Genomic DNA, 20330 nt, shown 5'->3' on the forward strand with positions numbered 1-20330 from the left:
TTTAGTTTGTAAACAAATTCACAAACATGCAATCCCACAATAACAAGATTATGCATATACATATATATCATAACTTATGAGGATACACATACTTAATATCTTCAACTGAATGTAGAAAAGAGAGTATATGTTAAAATAAATATTAATTAAAATGCACCATGGAAAAATTTTTGGAGAAATACTTATTTATAAGAACTGGATATTATTCTTTGAATGTATTCTGGATAGAGTTGGGTACCATGAGATTCCAACAGCTATCTACAAGGAAGTCCCATGTACAAACCACACTTTGTCTCTTGACCTTAAGCCTATACCATAAGGCTTCCAGAATGTGGGTTCAATCCCTTTTTAATGAACAAGCAAAGAGATCTAGGGACTTAAAGAAGTTTTGATATATTCTAGAACCTGGCACCAAGGTGTGCCAGGTCCTTTGGACCAAGATATAGGCAATCATTGGATGCTGCTCATTGGCCCAGCATTAAAATCCTGGGGCAAGGATTTAGCTCTTATAAAAATTAACTGTGTACTGTTTATAGGTCATTTCTTTCTTTGGAATTTGATTTACCAAAGAAAGAAGTTGAATTTTGTCCTCAAAGCACTTCCTGGTCTAGTGTCCTATTGGTGTGTGTGTGTGTGTGTGTGTGTGTGTGTGTGTGTGTGTGTGTGTGTGAGAGAGAGAGAGAGAGAGAGAGAGAGAGAGAGAGAGAGAGAGAGAGAGAGAGAGTGTTAGTTCTTGAGGACAAGGGAGTACATGGCTGGATGCAGAGGATATGTTCTGGAGCCACCATTTCGAGCAGAAACAGAACTTGTGTCAAGATTTCTAATTACCTCCCACATGTCACATTCTTCCTTGTGAAGTCTGAAACTGTTTGTCATGCCTGAGGGCCTGAAGCATTTTTTGAGTTCTCCAATTTTAGAAGTACTTATTTTAAATGTTGGATGCTTAACAAAAACCTGTAACAGTTTCATTGTATAACCATTTTTTCTCTTATTGTGGCCAAGAAAATGGATCTGCTTTACTAAATGTGATTAACTTTTCAATGTGAAATAGTAGGTATAAGTGTGTACTTACCTTAACATGTTAAAAAGTATCTTAAGTTTGCCTTTAGTTAGTGTTGAGAAGAGTGAACACAAATGCAATTAACTTAGTACCTTAGTTCTAACTGGAGGCATAAATATTCTCTGTGCAAAAGAAACCTGCACTTTAAAAATCATTAATAAACAAGGGGGCATGTAGGGTATGGTTCCCTGCTAATTTACACTCAAGAATACACTCCTGAGAGAACACAGATGTGAGGCCAGTTGCTAGTATGAGATGGCCAAGTTCTAAAGAAGGCCTTTGGAAATTCTCTTTCATTTCAGGCTTGAGTTGCTTAGACAGCTATTATTTCATTTACATTGAAACATATAAACACAGCATAAAACATTAACAAGGAACCCTTTGAACACTGTGATTATAATTCTGTATATTAACTATCCCATATGATAACCACATACACTTTATTCACTGGAATATCACATATGCACATTGATATTTACAGAAGTATTTTTTAAGTAAATATAAATGACAGGAGGACAGTATGTTTGAATGTAAGAAGGAGGTGAAGTCTGTTGACACACTCAAAGGATACAGGGTCTACTGGAGAGATTGGGGGTTTATCATGGAAGTGTGGCATGACTATGTCCTTGACAGAATAGCAGTCCTCCTGTGTTGAGGAAGGTCTTCTTGGTAACTGAGTGTGCAGTTAAGGGAGGGATGCATATGGGGCTATGAAGGAGGAAGGAGACACCTAGGCAGGCAGGTCAGCCTAACCAACCCTACTGTTCAGTAGATGACATAATAATATGAATGAATTCAGTCCTGGGGTTCACCAATGCTGTGCTGGGAAGACTGTTCATGCTTCTAAGACCACAGGGAGGCTGAGAGTTTGGGTATTGACTGCATCCTCTTGATTGCAACCTGGGACAGGGTGACCTCTATGCCCCACTATAGATACGCTACTTTAAAATGAGTTCAGTAGTCTCCGGTCCAAAGAACAGGGATGAAAATGTGGAGCTGTTCCTCTATTTAAAAAAACCATAGTGGATGCTATTTCCAAAGTCCCTCTAATGAGCTCTCCAGTATCACATTCTTAACAAGGGTAGAGCTGAAAACCATACACACCATGACTTCAATGGGCTTTCCTACTGATCTGTTTTCATTATTCCCATTTCATTAAAGTGGAGACACACAGAGATGAGCCCTGGAGTTAGGACATTCACACAGGTCTTTGGATCTCAAGCAGGGATCCTTTTATAAGACAGAACACATCCTAGAAAATTGTCCAAATTATAGCCAATGGACACAGATTATCTTCATTGCTGCTGGCAACCCCTGCCTCTTTCTGTGTCCTCTTCCCTCAGGACCTCAGAGCCTTGAAACACTTGGCATTGAAGTATCAGGAACTGGATGCATTTCTTGCCTTGGGATTTCCCATCTTCACCCTACAGGCTGATGAGATTTGACACATCAGTGGGAAAGACATTTTCCCTTTTTGAAATAACACCATTGTAGGTAAGTACAGAATACCAAGGAGATAGCTGGAGCTGGGTGGGGAAGGTAAATATGCTGTATGAACTCTCTCTTCCTATGAGACCGTGGACTCTAGACACTGATGGAGTCATCCTTACATTTCTGCTGTATCTAAGTGCTTTATTCTATTGCCTTTCGGCAGTTCTGTGCAGATGAGATACAGAATGGGAGAATATGGAGCATGACTCTGGCTAATCATTTATGACCTCTTTCTAGTGACCTAGATGGATGGATAGATAGATAGATAGATAGATAGATAGATAGATAGATAAGTAGATACACAGAGCTTGATAATGCCAAATAGATTCTACCAGATTTTTGGAGGGGGATAACTTTCTGCACATAGCAGGTAATCAGCAAATGTAGTTCCTGTCTTAGTTTATTTTCTGCAGTTATAACTGAGTACCTGAAAGTGTGTAAACTGTGAAGAAAAGAATCTTATTTATAAGCATTCAAGGAATTGGTATGTCCAAGGTTAGGGGTGGGGGTATAGTTGATGTGGGCCTCTTGCTGGTGAGGACTCTCTTGGTGTGGTTTGCAGACAGAAGGCATTCAGTCACGTCACTTGCTGCCATTTGTGTCTAGCCTCTTAAGGTGTTACGCTGATAGCAATTGTGCTGTTATTTTAGGACATAGAAGCATCCACATACATTTGGGCAGGAGAGCATGACTACAGCTGTCTTTTCCCATGTAGCTTGTGAGTGGTTGATGGCGTGTGATACACAGAGTATCGAATTTGTGTTCCCTTGGGCATCACTAGCAGGCTACTTCAGCCTGATACAATCCACCTCCTCTGTGGCAGGCACCCCACTGGTTTTGAGGTCCAGATCAGCACTGGACTTGCTGCCGTAGCGAGAAGGCCGCCAGTGCAGCCGCAGCATCTTCTTAAAGTACTTCATGGTGTTGTTCTTGACCGTCACGAAACACACGGTGTTGATCATGCTGTTGCTCATGGCGATGCACTCAACAACATAGAAGGCGGTGAGGTAGTGCTTCTCCTTCACAAACACGTTAGGGAAGAAGTCTCGCACGATGCTAAAGCCATAGAAAGGCGCCCAGCACAGCACGTAGGCCGTGAGGATGCCCATGAGCAGCAGCACTGTCTTGCGGCGGCAGCGCAGCCGCTTGCGGATCTGCTCCGTCTGGAAGCCAGGTACGGCCTTGAACCAGAGCTCCTGGGAGATCCTGGCATAGCACAGGGTCATGGTGACAACCGGGCCCACAAACTCGAGGCCGAAGACGAAGAGGAAGTAGGATTTGTAGTAGAGCTGCTGGTCCACTGGCCAGATCTGGCCACAGAAGATCTTTTCCTGATTCTTGACGATAACGAGGATGGTTTCGGTGGTGAAGTAGGCAGATGGGATGGCGATGAGGATGGAGACCATCCAGACCAAAGCGATCAGGAAGGAGGCGGTCTGATAATTCATCCGTGGTTTCAAGGGGTGGACAATGGCGAGGTATCTGGAGGGAGAGGGAAGCCAGCAATGGTGGTTAAACTTGGAAGCACGATTTTTTTTTTAAAAACCAGCCCAGAGCATACACAGAAGCCTGGGAGCAGCACAATGAATCCCCAGGCACCCTCTACCCAGGTTTAAGCAGTGCTAGCTCATTAACAGCTCCACTTGGCATTTAGAGTAGGGATTTAATGGAAAGAGCAGACAGGTAAAATCAACGAGGCTTTTCTCCCTTGACTGGTAGAAAGAGGGATCTGGGAATTATCCTCTCTGAGATCTGTTTGCCTGAATACAACCTGAGACAAATGGTACTTACCTTGAGGATGTCTGTGAACATTAAACATTGTACGGATGTATTATCGTGAGTATCTTTCAGGAGATGCATGTGCTCATCAGTTCACTATTATACCCTTTGAGTTTTAAATCTTTCTGCCCTGCCCACAAACAAGGTACTCTTACAGTTCTTATCCCAAATACCCCACAATCTAAGGTGAAAACAGAAGTGTGTACCTCAGAGCGAGGTGTGGACACTGCTTAGGCTTCTTCCTCCTCCTGCTAGACATCAGCTTGCATCATGGAGGCAGTGGGATTAAGGACTCTGGTGAGAAGTAAGCACGATGCCCAGGTTCATGGCTGGCAGATTCCAGACCCGAGCCTCCTGATATAATACTTTCACACCTGCCTCCCCATGCCATTTCACACTCAAGAGAAAGTGACTAATGAAGACACGTCACTGTGGTTCATTAAAACATTACCCTTGTTCTTTTCAGTGAGTCACACTGCTCAAGAAACACCACCAGCCTCTTCCCTTCATGGAAAACAAGCTCACCTGTGTGGGTTGCTTGTCTCTCTTCCAGAGAGATGGAACGATAGCTATTTAGATATTTGGGTCCTAGAATAATTTCTGTGCATTATGTGGGTGGGGGAAGGAAGGGTGGTAGGGGGAGGTGGAGGAAGAGAAGAGGTATGAGAGGCAGGTAAGAGACAAACTATCCTGGAAAGAATGTGTGGGCCAAGAGCAGGAAGCTGCCTGTTGACAGTTCTGTTTGACTTACGGTTTCTTTCTAATCAGACCCTTCAATCACCTTTCTGCCCCTCTGACTTGACTTAGAAGTCCCTCTGCCATGTTGCTACTTCTGTCCCTTGTGGTGTTTCTGCCATCTTGTCCCATCCATTCCTGCTTGCTGGTGGCTCTCCAGCTAATTCCATATTTGAAGCTTCCAAATACTGAGGAGAAAGCTGGACCCATCCCAACCACAAGGGGTGGAATGGGGTGAGTGGGGTGGGTAGGTTGTGGGGGGGTCCTGGCCGGGTGTTACCATAGCAAGTGCTGGAGCTCTCCACCCATCTGTGTGACCAGGCTAGGAGGACAAGCATCACAGGACAGCGCTGGAGAGGTGAACAGGCAGGTATTGACTGGGACAGGAATAGCTCAGAGTCACTGTCTCTCTGTGCTAGCTGGATGAATGTTTCCTTTATAATCAAAGTGACACTTGAAATGGAATACATTGTGATAGTGTGGTTTTGGAGGTCAGAGGTCTGTTGTGTTTTTCCCTGGGTAATCTTAGGAGCCAGCAGATGGCATTCCTTTTAGGAGTTCTCAGGAAAGAACGTATGTGTGTGTGTGTGTGTGTGTGTGTGTGTGTGTGTGTGTGTGTGTGTTTTGCTGTTGTTTGCATTTCTAACTTTTCAAGAGCTGCCTGTATTTCTTGGATTTTAACCCTCTTTTTCTTCAAAGCCAGCAATGGCCAGTGGAGTATTTTTCACATAAGCTCATTGTGACATTCTGCCCATCTCCTTCAGGTAAGAATCTTTGCCCTCTATTAGCTACACCCAAATTATCCAGTATAGTCTCTATTTTAAGATCAGCAACCTTAGTTCCATAAGTTACCTTGCTCCTCCATAGGGTGCCATTTAGCATAGTCACAGGTTGGGGACATTTGGATGTAGTTATCTTTGTTGGGCATTCATTATTCTGTACTGATCTTTAGATACTGTAAAACAAATTCAGGATTCAATAGTGTTCCCAGTCTGGGCCTGTCACACTCAGAGTACACCAATAACTAATGCAAAGAAAATTTTCACATTCCTGCTAATTTGCTAATTTTGTTGTCTACTTTTAAAAAAAAAAAAAGACAGAGTTTAATGTAGTCCTAGGTGGCCTGGAACTTAACTGTAGATTAATCTAGCCTAACACACACACACACACACACACACACACACACACACACACACCAGCACACACCAGATTTGTAGCCTGATTGATAGCCTGCCTCTTAAAGGTGTGTGCCATCAAGCCTAGCTATTTTTCTCTCTGTTGTGGAGATAGGTTTCTCTCTGTGTAGCCCTGCCTGTCCTGGATCTCACTCTGTAGACCAGGCTGAACTCAAACTTACAGAGATCCACCTGCCTCTTCTTCCAAAGTGCTGGGATTAAAAGCTGCAGACCCAGCTATTGCTAACTCTTACACTCAAATACTTTGTCATCCGGTTCATCTTCCTTACTCTGAAGGACATTCCAAAATTCACTGTTAACATCAAGTAAATCAGAAAGAAAAGAGCATTGACTTAGGGCGTTAATTAGGAGGTCAATTCCCAAGCTGTGCAGTTGGATAAATAACTTATGCTCCTGAGACTTAGTCTCTGCATCTGTGAAGTGGGGACAATAATGACTTAACTGACAATCTATCATTGTTTTTTGTCAGCTTCCAAGAAAGCAAACATTCATAATGTATGATGGAGTTATGGTATGTTGCTTATGCTGATTATTTTATTTTCCCTGACTCATTTGTTGGCAAGAGAGACATCTGCAAGGTCTCTGTTGCCAACTGTCTGCTTGAATGTGTGTGTGTGTGTGTGTGTGTGTGTGTGTGTGCGTGCGCGTGCGCGCGCGCGCGCGCGCGCAAATGCTTTTGAGGTCAATGGATTCCTTTAATTCTCTACAACTAGAAAAGCACCCAGTCTTCATGAGCATAGTCTCTGGGCTCAATTTCCAAAGACAGCCTGAGGTGGCCCTTCTGGTATGTCTATCAAGCAGAGCAGGCATATTTGGACAGTGGACAGAAGTGCACAGGGAGGCTGTGCTTCTGCAAGGAACCCAGGCTGAGCATGGGGCGGTGCGTCAGCCCCACTGTGTTGCTGCTTCCTGTTGTCTATAATAAATGCCCTTGCTTGAAATGGCAGGCACTGTGATTGTGCACTTTTGGAGGTCAGAAGTTTGGCACAATTGTCACTGGGTAAGCTCAGGGACTGGCGGGTGACATTTGTTTTGGGGGCTCTTAGGAGAGAACCTATGTGGTAGGAGGGCAGAGGCTCACGAGTCTCTTCCAACTCTCAACAAACTCACATGGTTTCTCTATCAGATGTGAATAAAAACACCATCCTAGGAAAGACTACCTACCATGGCCCCAGTGAAAAGACCCATTTTCTAAAATCAGCACTTTAGGAGAAAGGGCGTCTGATCAGGTAGAGCCTGGGGATGGGAGAAGGGTCCTATTTATCAGGAATCTCTATCCTAGGGCCTAAGGTCCCATGCGCTGCCTTTACCCCTTGAGCCTTACAGAACCCCCACCACCTACCCATGACCTCCTCTGTGCTTGTTGGATGTGCTCTTGCCCATGAAGCTTCCTTTCCATCTAGCTCCTCTACCAGCCGAGGCAGGTATAAACTTCATGAGGGAGCTGAGTCTAGATTTAGGGGTGCATGTCTGTTATCTCAGTGTCCCAGTTCAGAGTCATCCTGGACTATAGAGATGAAGCACTTGCCTTTCTTGAAAAACTAGCATTTTAAAACGAAAACAAAAACAAAAACAAAAAATCTTCTTGTGTTAAACAGCCATATCTCCCATGGCTTGTTTTTCCATGTACATAGCCTGGGAACAGTAGACCCCAAACTGGTTGTGGTCATGGCAGATACTGCCAGTACCTCCTCCATATGCCTCTGCTCTTACCCCTTCAGTATATACTCGCCCACAGCCCTCCACCATTTCGGTGCATACGTCCTCATACCCTGTGTCCTTACCTCTTTGGTATCTACTCCCTCATTCCTCTCTGCTTTGCCATTTCAGCACGTGTGTGTGTGTGCATCCCAGCATGCCCACACCTGCTTTTTTGTTTGTTTGTTTGTTTGTTTGTCTGAGTGGCTTGCAGAGTCCTCCTGGCTACCTGTACAGTATTTTCAGAGATGCAATAACTTGAAGGAGCCACGTATAAACACTCCAGCTCCCTCCTCCTGCTCCTGGGAAAACTCTGATCCACACCTACTCCAAGGGTTCCTCAGCAGGAGTCCCCCGTGGAAACTTCAGCAATGTATTGCTGCCCTCACCTCTTGGTGCCTTCTAATGCATCTGCATGAGGATCCCTGTGCCAGAGGGTTTGGGGGAGTAACACAAACTAAGATACAGGTATCTTAGTTGGAGACAGAAAGCCCAAAGACATGATGATTGCTCTTAAAATACATCTTTGGAGAAGGATATCTATATTTCCATACACAATATGAATTAGAAGGTCAGGCTAGCGTAGTCCACAATGCGAGACTCAGGATTTACATATTTATACTGGACTTAGAGCTGCATGTAAGTGTGGGGTCAGCAGGTGAGGGACAGAAAGAAAGGGGATGACAGTCCCTCCTCTGCTCAGGTCACTGGGAGTGGTGGCCCGGCTGGTGGAGTATGGAGGCTGTGTGGGGAAGGGTTGGCTATGGTGGAATGGGACCTCTGCTGTCTGTGCCAGGTGACCGCTTCCTAAGCATTCTAGCAGCACAGACTGTAAGATAAAGTAAAACCGGCGTCACCAACACAAAGAGGACAAGGGCTGAAGACAGCAATCGCTCTCACTTCAGCAAACATTAGAGTCACTCAGGAAAGTGAATAAAAATGCAGATTTGCAACTCCCAGCTCAAGGGATCCCCATTCAGGAGTCTTGGGTGGGTGGGGCTCAGGAACCAGACTCAATCTCTGTAGCAAATGATAGTTTGGTGATTTTCCCGCAGGAATCTTGTGCAGCTGGCTGGTGAGTGTGCATTTCATAAGCTGGCTTCTGGACTACAGAGCCTCAGAGCTGTGTGTAATAAAGGTGCTTTCCCACGAGTATCTTGCTATAAAAAGGAAGAAGCATCTTGTTCCTGTGTCTGTTGTTAGTAGAACTGAAAAATAACTAACTGATATATTAAAAAGCACTAAACAGCACTCAGAACAAGGGAGAAACTCAAGAGCTGAAGGAGACAAAAGGGGAGGTCACGAAACATATCATCAGAATGCACAAAAGGGTGAACTCATCAAGGTCCCCATCCCCCACCCTGCCCCTGGTGACAATGCTGACCTGAAACATATAAGATTTCTCATTGGCTGCTATTACAAATCTTACCTATAAATTTATAACAGAGCAAGGACTTCTGGAAGGTCTCATGCAAATCTATGTAAATAAGCATGCAGATACATGCAAAACAGCAAAAGCAAACATGTCCTGTCCTCTTTCCTGTAAGCAAACTCTGCTATCTTATTTTCAAATCAGCTCTGCAAGAAGTCACCAAAAGGCGTGCTACATTCTGCATGATTCTGATGAAGTGATTAAAGGACAGACAGATCTGAACTGTGATGACAGAGTGATTTCTGGGACTGGGAGTGGAAATCATTAGGGGCACAGGAAGCTTCCTAGGCAATGGAATGTTTCGTATCTGGATCCAGCTACATGAGACACTGGGTACCCATCGTCTTGACTGGAAGTTGCCCTAGTTAAGTATCCCATGGCTTTGAGTGGTTGCTGCCTGAATTTTCTGCTTTTTGTTTTTGTGTTGGAGGCCACGAACTGCCTACATCTTAAACAGAGAAAGTATCTCAGGTCATGACTAGAACATGGACTCAGGAGCTTCCAGCTTGCTCAAATGTTGGTGAACAGAACACAGCTGGAGAAAGCCCCCTCTATCCCCTCAACAAATCATTGTGCAGTCACTTCTGGAGCGATACCAGCCTGTGAAGGCTGACATGAACCTCACCTGTCAATAGCGATGGCCAGCAGAGCGTTGGTGGAGACATAAAGGGAGACCGTACGAAGGTAGTTGACGGAGGCACAAAGCACGTGCCCATGCTCCCAGGAAAGCTGACGTACCACATAATAGTCCATCTCAAAGGGGCAGCAGACGATTGCCACCAGAAAGTCGGAGATGGCCAAGTTAGCAATGAGGAGGTTGGTAAGGTTGCGTAGCTTCTTGTAGCGGGCGAGGGCAGCAATAAAGACAAAGTTGCCAATGCCACAGACTAGCATGATGCCCGCCAGCGCCACACCAATGACAATCTTGGCAGCAAAGAAGGTCTGTGTCTTGGTCAGGTCCTCATCCTCATCCAGGGGGAGGTCGTAATCCCCATAACTGAAGTTGAAGGGGAGCGAGGCAACATGGTCTTGAGGTGGATTCAAGTCAGATGCAAAGCTGGTGTTTCTGTTCTGGGCCGCCATATTGATGCCTGCAGGAAGGATGGTATCAGGGAGGTGTGTCCAGGTGGAGTCCAGCACCTCCAGCGGGGGTCAGTGAGTGCAGTTCCCTGCTGGAATCCTTGGGAAGAATTAATACCATCCAGGATCTTGGGGTGAGGGAAATACAACAAATGGACAGCAAACATCAGAGCTGACAGTATACCCTCAGAGTTCCCTAGGTACAGTCCAACCAGACCCATCCAGGGGTGAGGAGATGGGAGGCCCTCTGCCTGCTGGCCACAGAATGAACTGGACTCTCCATAGAAACCCAAGGGGCATGGGCATCCCGCCCTTCCCAGCAGACAGTACTGGTTTGACTGTTGTTGCGCTCAACCTTATCAGACAATGGCACAAGGCAGGGGATGGGGAGGAATCTGTTGGTGGGTGGGAGGGGCTTTCCTGTTGCTTGCCTGTTCTTTGCTTCCGGGTTCTAGAAGCCAGCCTCTTAAACTGTGGTTGTATAACAGCCTTTTAAGATGTGGGGGTTGCAAAAGGCTGGGCGACGGTAAATGGTTTCTGAATGACGAAAAATCAGTTCAAAAACCGAACTCAAATGTGCAATGAATCTAAGCTGTTTCTGGCGTCCCTCAACAATGTTACATAAGGAGACTGCGCTGTAGCCTTGTTTCCAAACATGCATGTGCACTTTGCCCTGTGTGCCATCTTGCTTTGCGGTGCTAGAGAACAGGGCCTGAAACACCTTGCCTCAGACCCACACTGTACTATGAACTATATTTGTACAGCTATTGTGCACCAAAGCTTTCTGATCTCGTAGAAACGTAATGGTTTAATTATGGAAAACAAAGACTTAGAGTGTCATCATTCCCTACTGTGTTTTTATCAAATTGGTCTATCTTTTTTGTTTGTTTGTTTTATTTTCGAGGCAGGGTCATGCCAGCTACTAACTAGCACATCCTTGGATTTATTGTGCTAAAATATTTTTGATTTAAAAATTTCCATGTGAAGGGCTATAGTTAGTTATAGGTGCTTGCAGAGGGCTCTCTTGAACAAGACCAGAGTTCAGAGTTCAGTTGTCAGCACTAACACTGGGTTGCTTAAAACTGTACTTTAGCTGCCTTTTCTGATACAGTTTTCTGGCCTCAGAAGGTTCGCAGCACACACACACACACACACACACACACACACACACACACACACACACACACAAAAGTATAATAAAAATTTAAAAATTGCTGTTTGACAAGCTGACTTGACTTTCATTAAAAAAAAATCAATAAGTGAAATCTGGCTTGGAATTAAGACAGAATTTCCAACAGTTTCTCAAATGGCCCTGAAACACTTCTTTCATTTGTACCACAAGTTTATATGAAGCGACATTTTCAGCATTGATGATTATAAAATCAAAATGTCACTCAACGCTGAAAAATATTGAAAATGCTGTATCAAATTTTCAGCCAAGATTTAAAGCTTCATGTAAAAATAAGCAATCCATCTCATTAGTATGAAAATTTGCTTTCCTCATTAATAAATGGTAAAATTATATGCATATCAAAGAATTGTTTTAAAATACATTAATGATTTATTATCAGTAAATGTTTGAGTTACATGCCTATTTTATACACTGATGAACCTAGGGACAAGTAAGAAATTCTTAGGTGACTGAGGTCTTCCTGAGTAGAAAAACCTGCTCTAGAATAAATCATTTCTCCCCAGGTTGACCCTGCTGCTCTGGATCTGCTCCTGGACCTCTTCCCTAGGCTGCCAGGTTTTCATCCTCAGCCAACCTTGACTAAAGAGGGACTGTGCCTTGTCATCTGAAATGGTGGTTGTTCTGAGACCAGACAGAACTGAAAACAGCCTCCTAAGAGCGGGTGGGGATGACCAGGGACTCTAGGGATGACCAGAGACTCTAGGTGCTGGGGATGACCAGGGACTCTGGGTACTGTCCTTCCTTGCTTTAGAACTCCTTTATATTCTTGGTGTCTTGAGATGTCCACAGAGGGAGAGGGAATACAGTCTCTAACATGCTTGCCCCCAGGACGGGACTGCTACAGGGAAAGGAGTCCCTGAGTGGCTGGGGAGACTTCCCCAACCTAACTTGGTCTGTTTCATCATCCACAAAACACCTTCCTCTCACACCTCAGCACACCCGCCAGTGTGGGAGCTGAGGGTAAGAAGCTGTCAAACTGGATAGCGAGGTCTGTCCAGCCTTGTGAGGGCAGGGAGAACGTTGGGGGACAGGAATCATCACCCTAGCTAGGAATAGCAGTCACAGGGGCGTTAATGAAACTCCAACTTGCTACACATGGATCAGCTGCGCCCTCCACCACTCCACTTGAAAGTTGGGGTTCCAGCGGAGTCTGCACCCCAGTGTCCTCCCTCTGGGTTGTCTATTGATCTCCCACAGACTGCCACCGGGGGACAGATAAGCGAGAGTTCTGACTGGCTTCTCAGCACCAGCCTGCAGTCTAAGTGGGAGAGCCTGCCCGCGGGTCCCTTGTTTCCCACTCGCCTTGGAGACGAGAGGCGCAGCACTGGCCCGGGGTTAGGAATTCAGTGGGAAATTCAAGCCCAAAATGCAAAGCCGGCCATCAGGGGTGTCTGCGGGGCGTGGCAGCGCCTGGGACACCTCTGCCCTTCTCGGCTCTCCTTCTGTCCGAGTCCCCGGTTCCCGAGCTATGCTCATGCCCCGACCCCAGTGTCCCAAGGCCAGAGGGGACCTCCTGGAAGAAACGCTCAGTGCCCGGAGTTCTCCCACCACCACCCGGCACTCACCTGCCTCGGTGCCTCCAGGGGCGCACCCCCAGGCCTGCAGTGGCGCAGTAGGTGGGCGCGGCTCAGGCTCTGGGGACACTGGCTAGCTCTGGTCAAGGTGCACGTGCTTGGTGGGGTGTGTCGCTCTGTCCTGCTCTCCTCGGTGCGCTTCTGCGCGTCTGTCTCTTCAGAGTTGCAGCTTCGCCCTGCAGCTCATCCCACAGCCTGGGACCCAGCCCTGGTGGCCCGCCCCTCCGGGCTCCCGACTCCGCCCCGGGGACCCCGCCTGCCTCCCAGTACGGCTAAGAGGGGGTCTCAGACTACCGGACGGTCCCTCAACAGGCTTTCTAAGGTCTTGAGCCCCGTGGGTCCCCCACAGCCGGCCATCTACAGCATCTCAGAGACTGAGCAGTGTTCTCTGCAAGCAGCTGTTGGTCCCATCGGCGTGCGAAGTCGCAGTGTGTGTGTGTGTGTGTGTGTGTGTGTGTGTGTGTGTGTGTGTGTGTGTACACGGGCGCGCGCGCGCGCGCGTTCTTCCCAATGCCAGCATTCTTGCCCTCTGTAAGGCAGGGGTGAAGCCTTGTCTTATCTCAGAGGTGGTGCAGGGGACGCCACCATACTGTAATGCAGACCTTAAGAGGTGGAGCTGGAAATGGTGGTGGCGGCGGCATGGCTTACCCAGCACAAAGCTTCAATTCTGAGGTCCCCATCCAAACTCTGAGATGACCTTTCCTATAATACTCCTTGGCTATTCAAAGACAACCCCAGTCTGTCTTCCAGCGTATTTGTGGAGTCTCCTGGACCCCTGCTTTGTTTCCAGAGGAGTTATTTTATTCACCTCAGAAATGCAGGGCTTTGTAAATTACCCCGTTAAAGCAGGAACTGTGTATTGGCCATGGAGAGCATTTTCTGGATAGGGCACCACCAATAAACTGCCAATTGGAAAAGTTATTGGGATTGGGCATTCTGTGGTTCTGCCTGTCCTAACTTATGTGAAACTAACCCACTGTTGTGATCTCCTATCCCCCGCCCCACGCCCTTTCCAGGACAGGAGACCCAGCCTTTTGCCTTCCTCATAGGGAGAGGCTGTGGTTTGGCTGGCACTATGGCTGGTCAGGACAATTTCCAGACTAGAGGAAGGTCCTTGTAGTTTTGTTTTGTTTTGTTTTGTACAAGGAGTGGACTGAGGCTGTGGCCAGATACCTGAACATATTCTTTAGGTCATCCTTTCAAAGGGTTTGTTCATACTTACCTTCGGCTAAACACATCACCCCTTCCTGGGTCATGTCCACCAGCTTACCTCTTATACAGGACAAACAGACCCTTAGGACCCTCTGGTGTGCTCACAACATCCCCCAAGACAGACTTAGGGCAGGGTCACATTCACACAGACTAGGAAACCCAAGTTGTCATCCTAGCAACTTGATTCTCAGCAGACTTTATTGGTCAGTGGACCAGTATGCAGTCCCCAAAGAGACAAAGAGGATAGTGCTTTAGAATGTTGAAGGAGAGCTGGAGAGATGGCTCAGCTGTTAAAGGTTAGGCTCACAACCAAAAATACAGAATGTTGAAGTATTTGTTCTAATTCAGGCTCCCTCCAAACACTCTCAAACAAATTTGAGTGCAGGCAGCTTATAGAAAGTAAGAGTAGAGGACACAGGATGATGTGGGGTGAGGGAGAGCCAATACATTTTGCGTTAATGAGCAAGGGATGCTGTGGCCACTGGGGGCTCACATCACCTGCAAAAGCATGGAGAGCCTGCCTCATGGTTGTCCATGGCAGCACAGGGCAGCCAGACCACGCAATCATTGCTCTAACCCCCAGCTCTAATGGACGGTTTTCCTTTCTTTTTTGGACAGTTTTCTTGAGAGTGATTATTGCCCTTCCATGTGAGCCATGACACTCCCTATGTGAGGGAGAAAGCCTAAAGCCGAAAAAGGACAGAGCTTCGAGGTTTTAGTGGGAGGTATCAGCTGCTGAGAGTTTCACCACGGGTGAGATCAGGTGCCCAGGGGATTATGGGGCTGGTCGTGTTGGTGCAAGGCTACAGCAGGGGCCAAAGGAGCATTCCCCTGGATGAGGTGGTATTCACACTGAGATGGGGTGAAGCCGGGGAATCCTGGGTAAGTAGGGAGTTGAAGGGTTGGAGATTATCAGAATGCAGTTGGAGACAACTTTGTATTCTGACTTTGTCTCCTAAGCTTGCAAGCCTGGAAGTGGAGATTCCTTAGTCAGAGAAGATGCTAATCATTAACGACCCCCTCTAGTCAGAGCAGTTTCTCAACTATCAGTTAAAATCCTTCTCTCTGAAGTCTTTCTAGGTGAGAGAGGCTTAGCTGAACTCTGTAATATGATTCTAAGGGGAAGAGAGGGCAAAATGGGATGCAAAACACTGTGCAGGCTGGTGTTGACACACATCCTTGAGTAGTGGTCTCAGTGGTGACATGGGTGTGGAGGACATGGGTAGATGAGGAAAGGTGTCTTGATTTGAGGCCAGGAGGTTATATATTTGGATCTACTTGAGAGACATAAATAATAAAAATTCAACAGTTGTAACATTTTGAAAATATTATTTCTGGATTGATTCCCATTAGTCAGTTTTCTTTACTGCAACAAAATACCTGAGCCTGGGTACTTTATAAAGAAAAGAGTGTTTATTTAGGATACAGATTTGGAGGTTCAGGCCCGTGATGCCAGCAGCATCAGCTCTTGGCACATGTTTTCATGTCATGGTGGGAGCTCTTGTGGGAGAGAAACAGGTCACATGACAAGCCAGAGCAAGACTGAGGTCCCTGAGGAATCCTATTTATCCCTTCCAAGGACATGTCTCGTGACCTAAGATGTCACAGTAGGTTCCACCTCTTAAAGGTCCCATCACCTCATCACCACAGAGGACCAAATTTCAAACACAAGAAATCCTAGAAGATGAACTATAGCACACACACACACACACACACACACACACACACACACACCCCATCACCACAAAGGATGTTCCCTAAGAGGCACTCCAGAATTGTTCAGGAAATTGGAGTGGGTTAATGCTGCCTCAGAATAACTCTCTTGAAGATTCTTGGCTGTGAAAGGGAAACTCTGAATTGTTGGGTGAGCCTAAGACTGCCCTATGGGACTCCATTTAGCCACCCCTTCCTATCACCACAGTACTTGAATATTGGTTGGTGTATGCACAGGAGAAAAAGTGTAGGAACTGTCTTAGTTTTATTCTGAGGTGGTGGCAAAACACTCTGACCAAAAGCAAACTGGGGAGGAAAGGGTTCACTTGGCTTTCATTTCCTGGTTATAGTTTACCATTGAGAGAAAGTAGCACAGGAACTCGAGGCAGAAGCTAGAAGCAGAAACCGTGGAGGAACATGGCTTCTAGCTCATTCACAGGTTCATGCTCAGCTAACGTTCTTGTGCAGCCTAGCACCCCCCCCCCTTTCTAGGAATGGTTCTGCCTATGGTGGGCTGGGCCCTCCCACAGCAGTAATCAGTTAGGACAATTGCTCAGAGGCATGGCCATAGGCCAATATGATGGAGGCAGTTCTTGGTTATGTAGTTGACAGGCCAGGGCTCTTGAGTACACCAGCTCTCCAGACAGCTTCTTTTAAGTTGCTTTTCTTCTTGAAAGTGATTCTTTTCTGGAACAAGGTTTCCCAGCACCACATCCCCTGGAAACAATGGATGGCAGAGGTGAAGACTCCACTACGGAGTTGCTGGTTATAAGGAACTGGAACACACAGCCGCCCTGTAGCTTGATTGTATGTACTTCCAATGTCCTTATGGAGTGCGTGCTGCAGGACAGTTCTCAGTAAACTTACCCAATCAAAAATTAACGCACAGGGTAGGGATTTAGCTCAGTGGCAGAGCGCTTGCCTAGCAAGCACAAGGCCCTGGGTTCGATCCTCAGCTCAAAAAAATAAATAAATAAATAAAGCACATAAAATGATATCTTGTAAAGTAGCGCTCTTATCCCTCCCCATCCACCTTGTGAACCCCCATTCTTCTTGGGGGTTCCTTTACAATCTTCTAGAGCTTTGCTTTGCAAATACAATACCATGTTCTCATTTATTCCCCATGGCCCAACATGTCCAAATCCAATATATAGTTGGCGTCTTCATCCTTCTCCTGTAACATAGTCTATTGTGGGGACACGCTGTTGCCGCTTTTTAAAACCCACATTGCTGGATACATTGTAACAGTTTCAAAATGTCTGTAAAACCACAAATTAAGTTATTTGCAATTTTTGGTTCTTGTCCTGTTGTGGTGCAGAATGACATACATATTACAGTTCATCAGTGAACAAGTACACAGAGCATCTTCTTGTACATGTGCAAGTGTATTTGTATGACAAATTCCTAGAAGTGGTATCGCTGAGTCAAAGCATAAAATGCATTTGCACAAGGCTTTGTGGTAGATCCTGTCACAGAAAGCTCCGAAGGCCTCTATTAAGCAGTCCGTTCGGGCAGAGGTCAAGGCCCCACGCTCAACTGATGATGAACCTGTGTCTGTCGAGCTGGAAGAAGCAACATTCCAGAACAAGATTTCTCAGCAATGCTTCCTGCCCTCAGTCCCAAAGGCATGGTGTCCCTTTAGTCTTTCAAAGTACAGGAGGGAGGGGGCTCTGGCCTTTAAAAAAAATTTTTTTTTTGGACTCTGGTATTAAGAAAAAATCCTTTCAGTCATTTTTCTATGTCTGTGTATCTCTTGTGGAATAGTCAGAAATCAGGTTAAGACCATGCTGTTGTTACTGACTATAGACACATTGGTAGGTAAGCTCTGTAAGGCTGTTGAAATTAAATGTAATTCAGCTCCATAAATTACTGTAGTTGGAAAGGTGGGGACCCTTCAGTAGAGGTTCGAGGTGCCCTAGCTTCTTCCACACACCCCACCTCCTTATCCAGGCTTCCGGAGAGTGAGTAGGTAAGACACTGGTGGGCTGGCGTGAATAGGTAGATCTCTGGCTGCCTCTCTGGCTTCATCTGCCTCGAAGGCAATACCAGGTGTCAGTGGGGAGAATGAAGAGTGTCAGATTTTATGGCCACTAGCCCTACTTCCTGTCTGTGGACAAAAGCCCTGGAGACATTTTGATCAGTTTGGGATTGCCATTAAAACTGTTTCAGTGGTTTTACAGCCTCTGGAGGAGGCTGTAGTAGGGAGAGGTGTGATGAGCGAGTGGATCCTTGAAGGATGGAGCTGGTCCCCAGACTCAAAACTGAGTTCTAGCTGGGTATGGGCTTGCTCACCTGTAATCCCAGCACTCCAGGAGGTTGAGGTCAGAGGGTCAGAAGTTCAAGCCCAGCCTGGGACACATAGTGAGAGCCTGTTTAAAAGAACCAAGGAGTAGGCATGTGGTTCAATGCTAGAGCACTTTCCTAGCATGTACAAGGCTCTGGGTTTGATGTCCAGCACGCGCGCGCGCGCACACACACACACACACACACACACACACACACACACACACACACACACACTGGACTCCGTAACAGAGAGTTTAAGTTAATGCAATCTCCTTTGTGGTAAGGGGTACAGATCTTTTTCTGCTGGAAGGGTGGCAGGTTAAGAGTGTTGTAGCTATTGAAGAACATTAAAGGCTTTCCAGTACTGCTGGCAGAGTTTGGGAACTGAGTTTGGGAAAGATTTGTTTTTTATAGAGAAGCACTTCTGTTTTGATGGCTTCTCCTCCAGGTGAAGACCTGGTGTTCAGGTGTTCATGTTGCCCTTCCCTGAGCTCAGGAAAGGATGTAGACATGCCACATTCCACTTGAATTCTGGGGTGATGCACATGTGTGAGGAAAAAGTCACATAATGTAGATATGTGGAAAAGCTGACCTCTTTCTCTGCCCCTGAGCAGTGACCCTTTTTCCTGGGCTTTCTTGCATGTGTGTGCAAATGCCAATCAATCAAGCATAAGTGTACTTGGACTCGTTTTAGGAGGGAGTGGAAGCCATTATCATTGTGAATGACATAAGGCTCTGGGTTAACTTGAATATTAAAAGGATATGACCTTGATTTGCATCTGAAGTGAAATAGGGCCTTTGGTTGGGGTACTTAAAACATCTAGAGACAAAGATTTGAGTGAACTGTGCTTGCTAGGGAGCTAATCATGGGAAGCACTGTGGGGGATGGAAGGACACGGTGGAGAAAGGGACTGGCCAAGAAAGAGAAAGAGAAAACAAGGGCTAAGACGGAGGAGGTAAACAGCTCAGTCTCCTCTGGAAACATCACAGCATAGAACCGGAGTTCCCTGTTCTGCCAGCAGAGGGCGTGATTGAGTCCTTGACCAAGAACTGTGATGGTGTCCGTCAAATCCCAAAGCAGCTCAGTCTGTTGGTGATGTGCGGATAGACAGAATGTTCTCTTTACAGAAAGCAGAGAGAGGCCACACTAGGCTTTCTTTTCATTGTTGGGAGAAAGCACCCGAGAGAAAGAACTTAGAAGAGGAAAGACTTATTTGGCCCTGATTTCAGAGACTTCAGTCCTCAGTCCGATAAGGCAAAACACCACGAAAGAAATGCACGGGAGGAAAGCTCCTCATGATCCTCATGTCACAGAAACTACAAAACATGAAGTATGTTCAAGACGAAGGGACAAGATCCACCCTGCAAAGGGGTGCTCACAGAGACAGTTCTTCTACCAACCAGACCCCACCTCCTCGGAACGCCACTGCAAAGTTTCACAGTGAAAGGCGGAGAAGTGAGGAACTGGCCGAATGGTGCAATCCGCCACACTTGCCTCCTGGATCCTGAACCCAGTATTGCTTTTGGATGTGATGTCATTACCTCAGTCTCTTTGGAGTTCCATTGCCTCTTTCTTCAACTTAATTTACTCTAGGGAGATTCTGATGTTTGCTGCCATTGAACCTAACAGAACCAGGTAATTTTTGTGTGTGTGAGAAAAAACAGCTAAGAAAGATGAAGTGCCAAAGGGCATGTAATAAGTTATGGAGCTGAGATTCAAACCAGACGTCATCCTCTCCCTTGGGAAGTCCAGCCTGGGATTCCTTAGGAGGTCAGGGAGTGTGGGGTTGCACTTTTGTAGGCTCTGATCACACCCATCAGGAGCCACTTAGAGGAGATCTCAGTCCTTCATGGTGGTTTTCCTAGTGTGCTGCTCAGTTGC

General features: G+C 46.3%; 1 protein-coding gene across 1 annotated transcript; it reads right to left on the minus strand.

Annotated features, from left to right (window-relative positions):
• Positions 1-679: 679 nt before the first annotated feature.
• On the minus strand, positions 680-13647 carry Prokr2 (prokineticin receptor 2). The gene is made up of 3 exons (XM_036184851.1): positions 13229-13647; positions 10017-10599; positions 680-4033 (listed from the first exon to the last, which is right to left on the minus strand). Exons 2-3 carry the CDS (start codon positions 10472-10474, stop codon positions 3337-3339), a joined length of 1155 nt encoding a protein of 384 aa, XP_036040744.1. The 5' UTR covers positions 10475-10599; positions 13229-13647; the 3' UTR covers positions 680-3336.
• Between the last annotated feature and the right edge of the window lie 6683 nt (positions 13648-20330).

This window comes from Onychomys torridus, chromosome 4 (genome assembly GCF_903995425.1).
Source record: "Onychomys torridus chromosome 4, mOncTor1.1, whole genome shotgun sequence".
NCBI classification, from domain to species: Eukaryota; Metazoa; Chordata; class Mammalia; order Rodentia; family Cricetidae; genus Onychomys; species Onychomys torridus.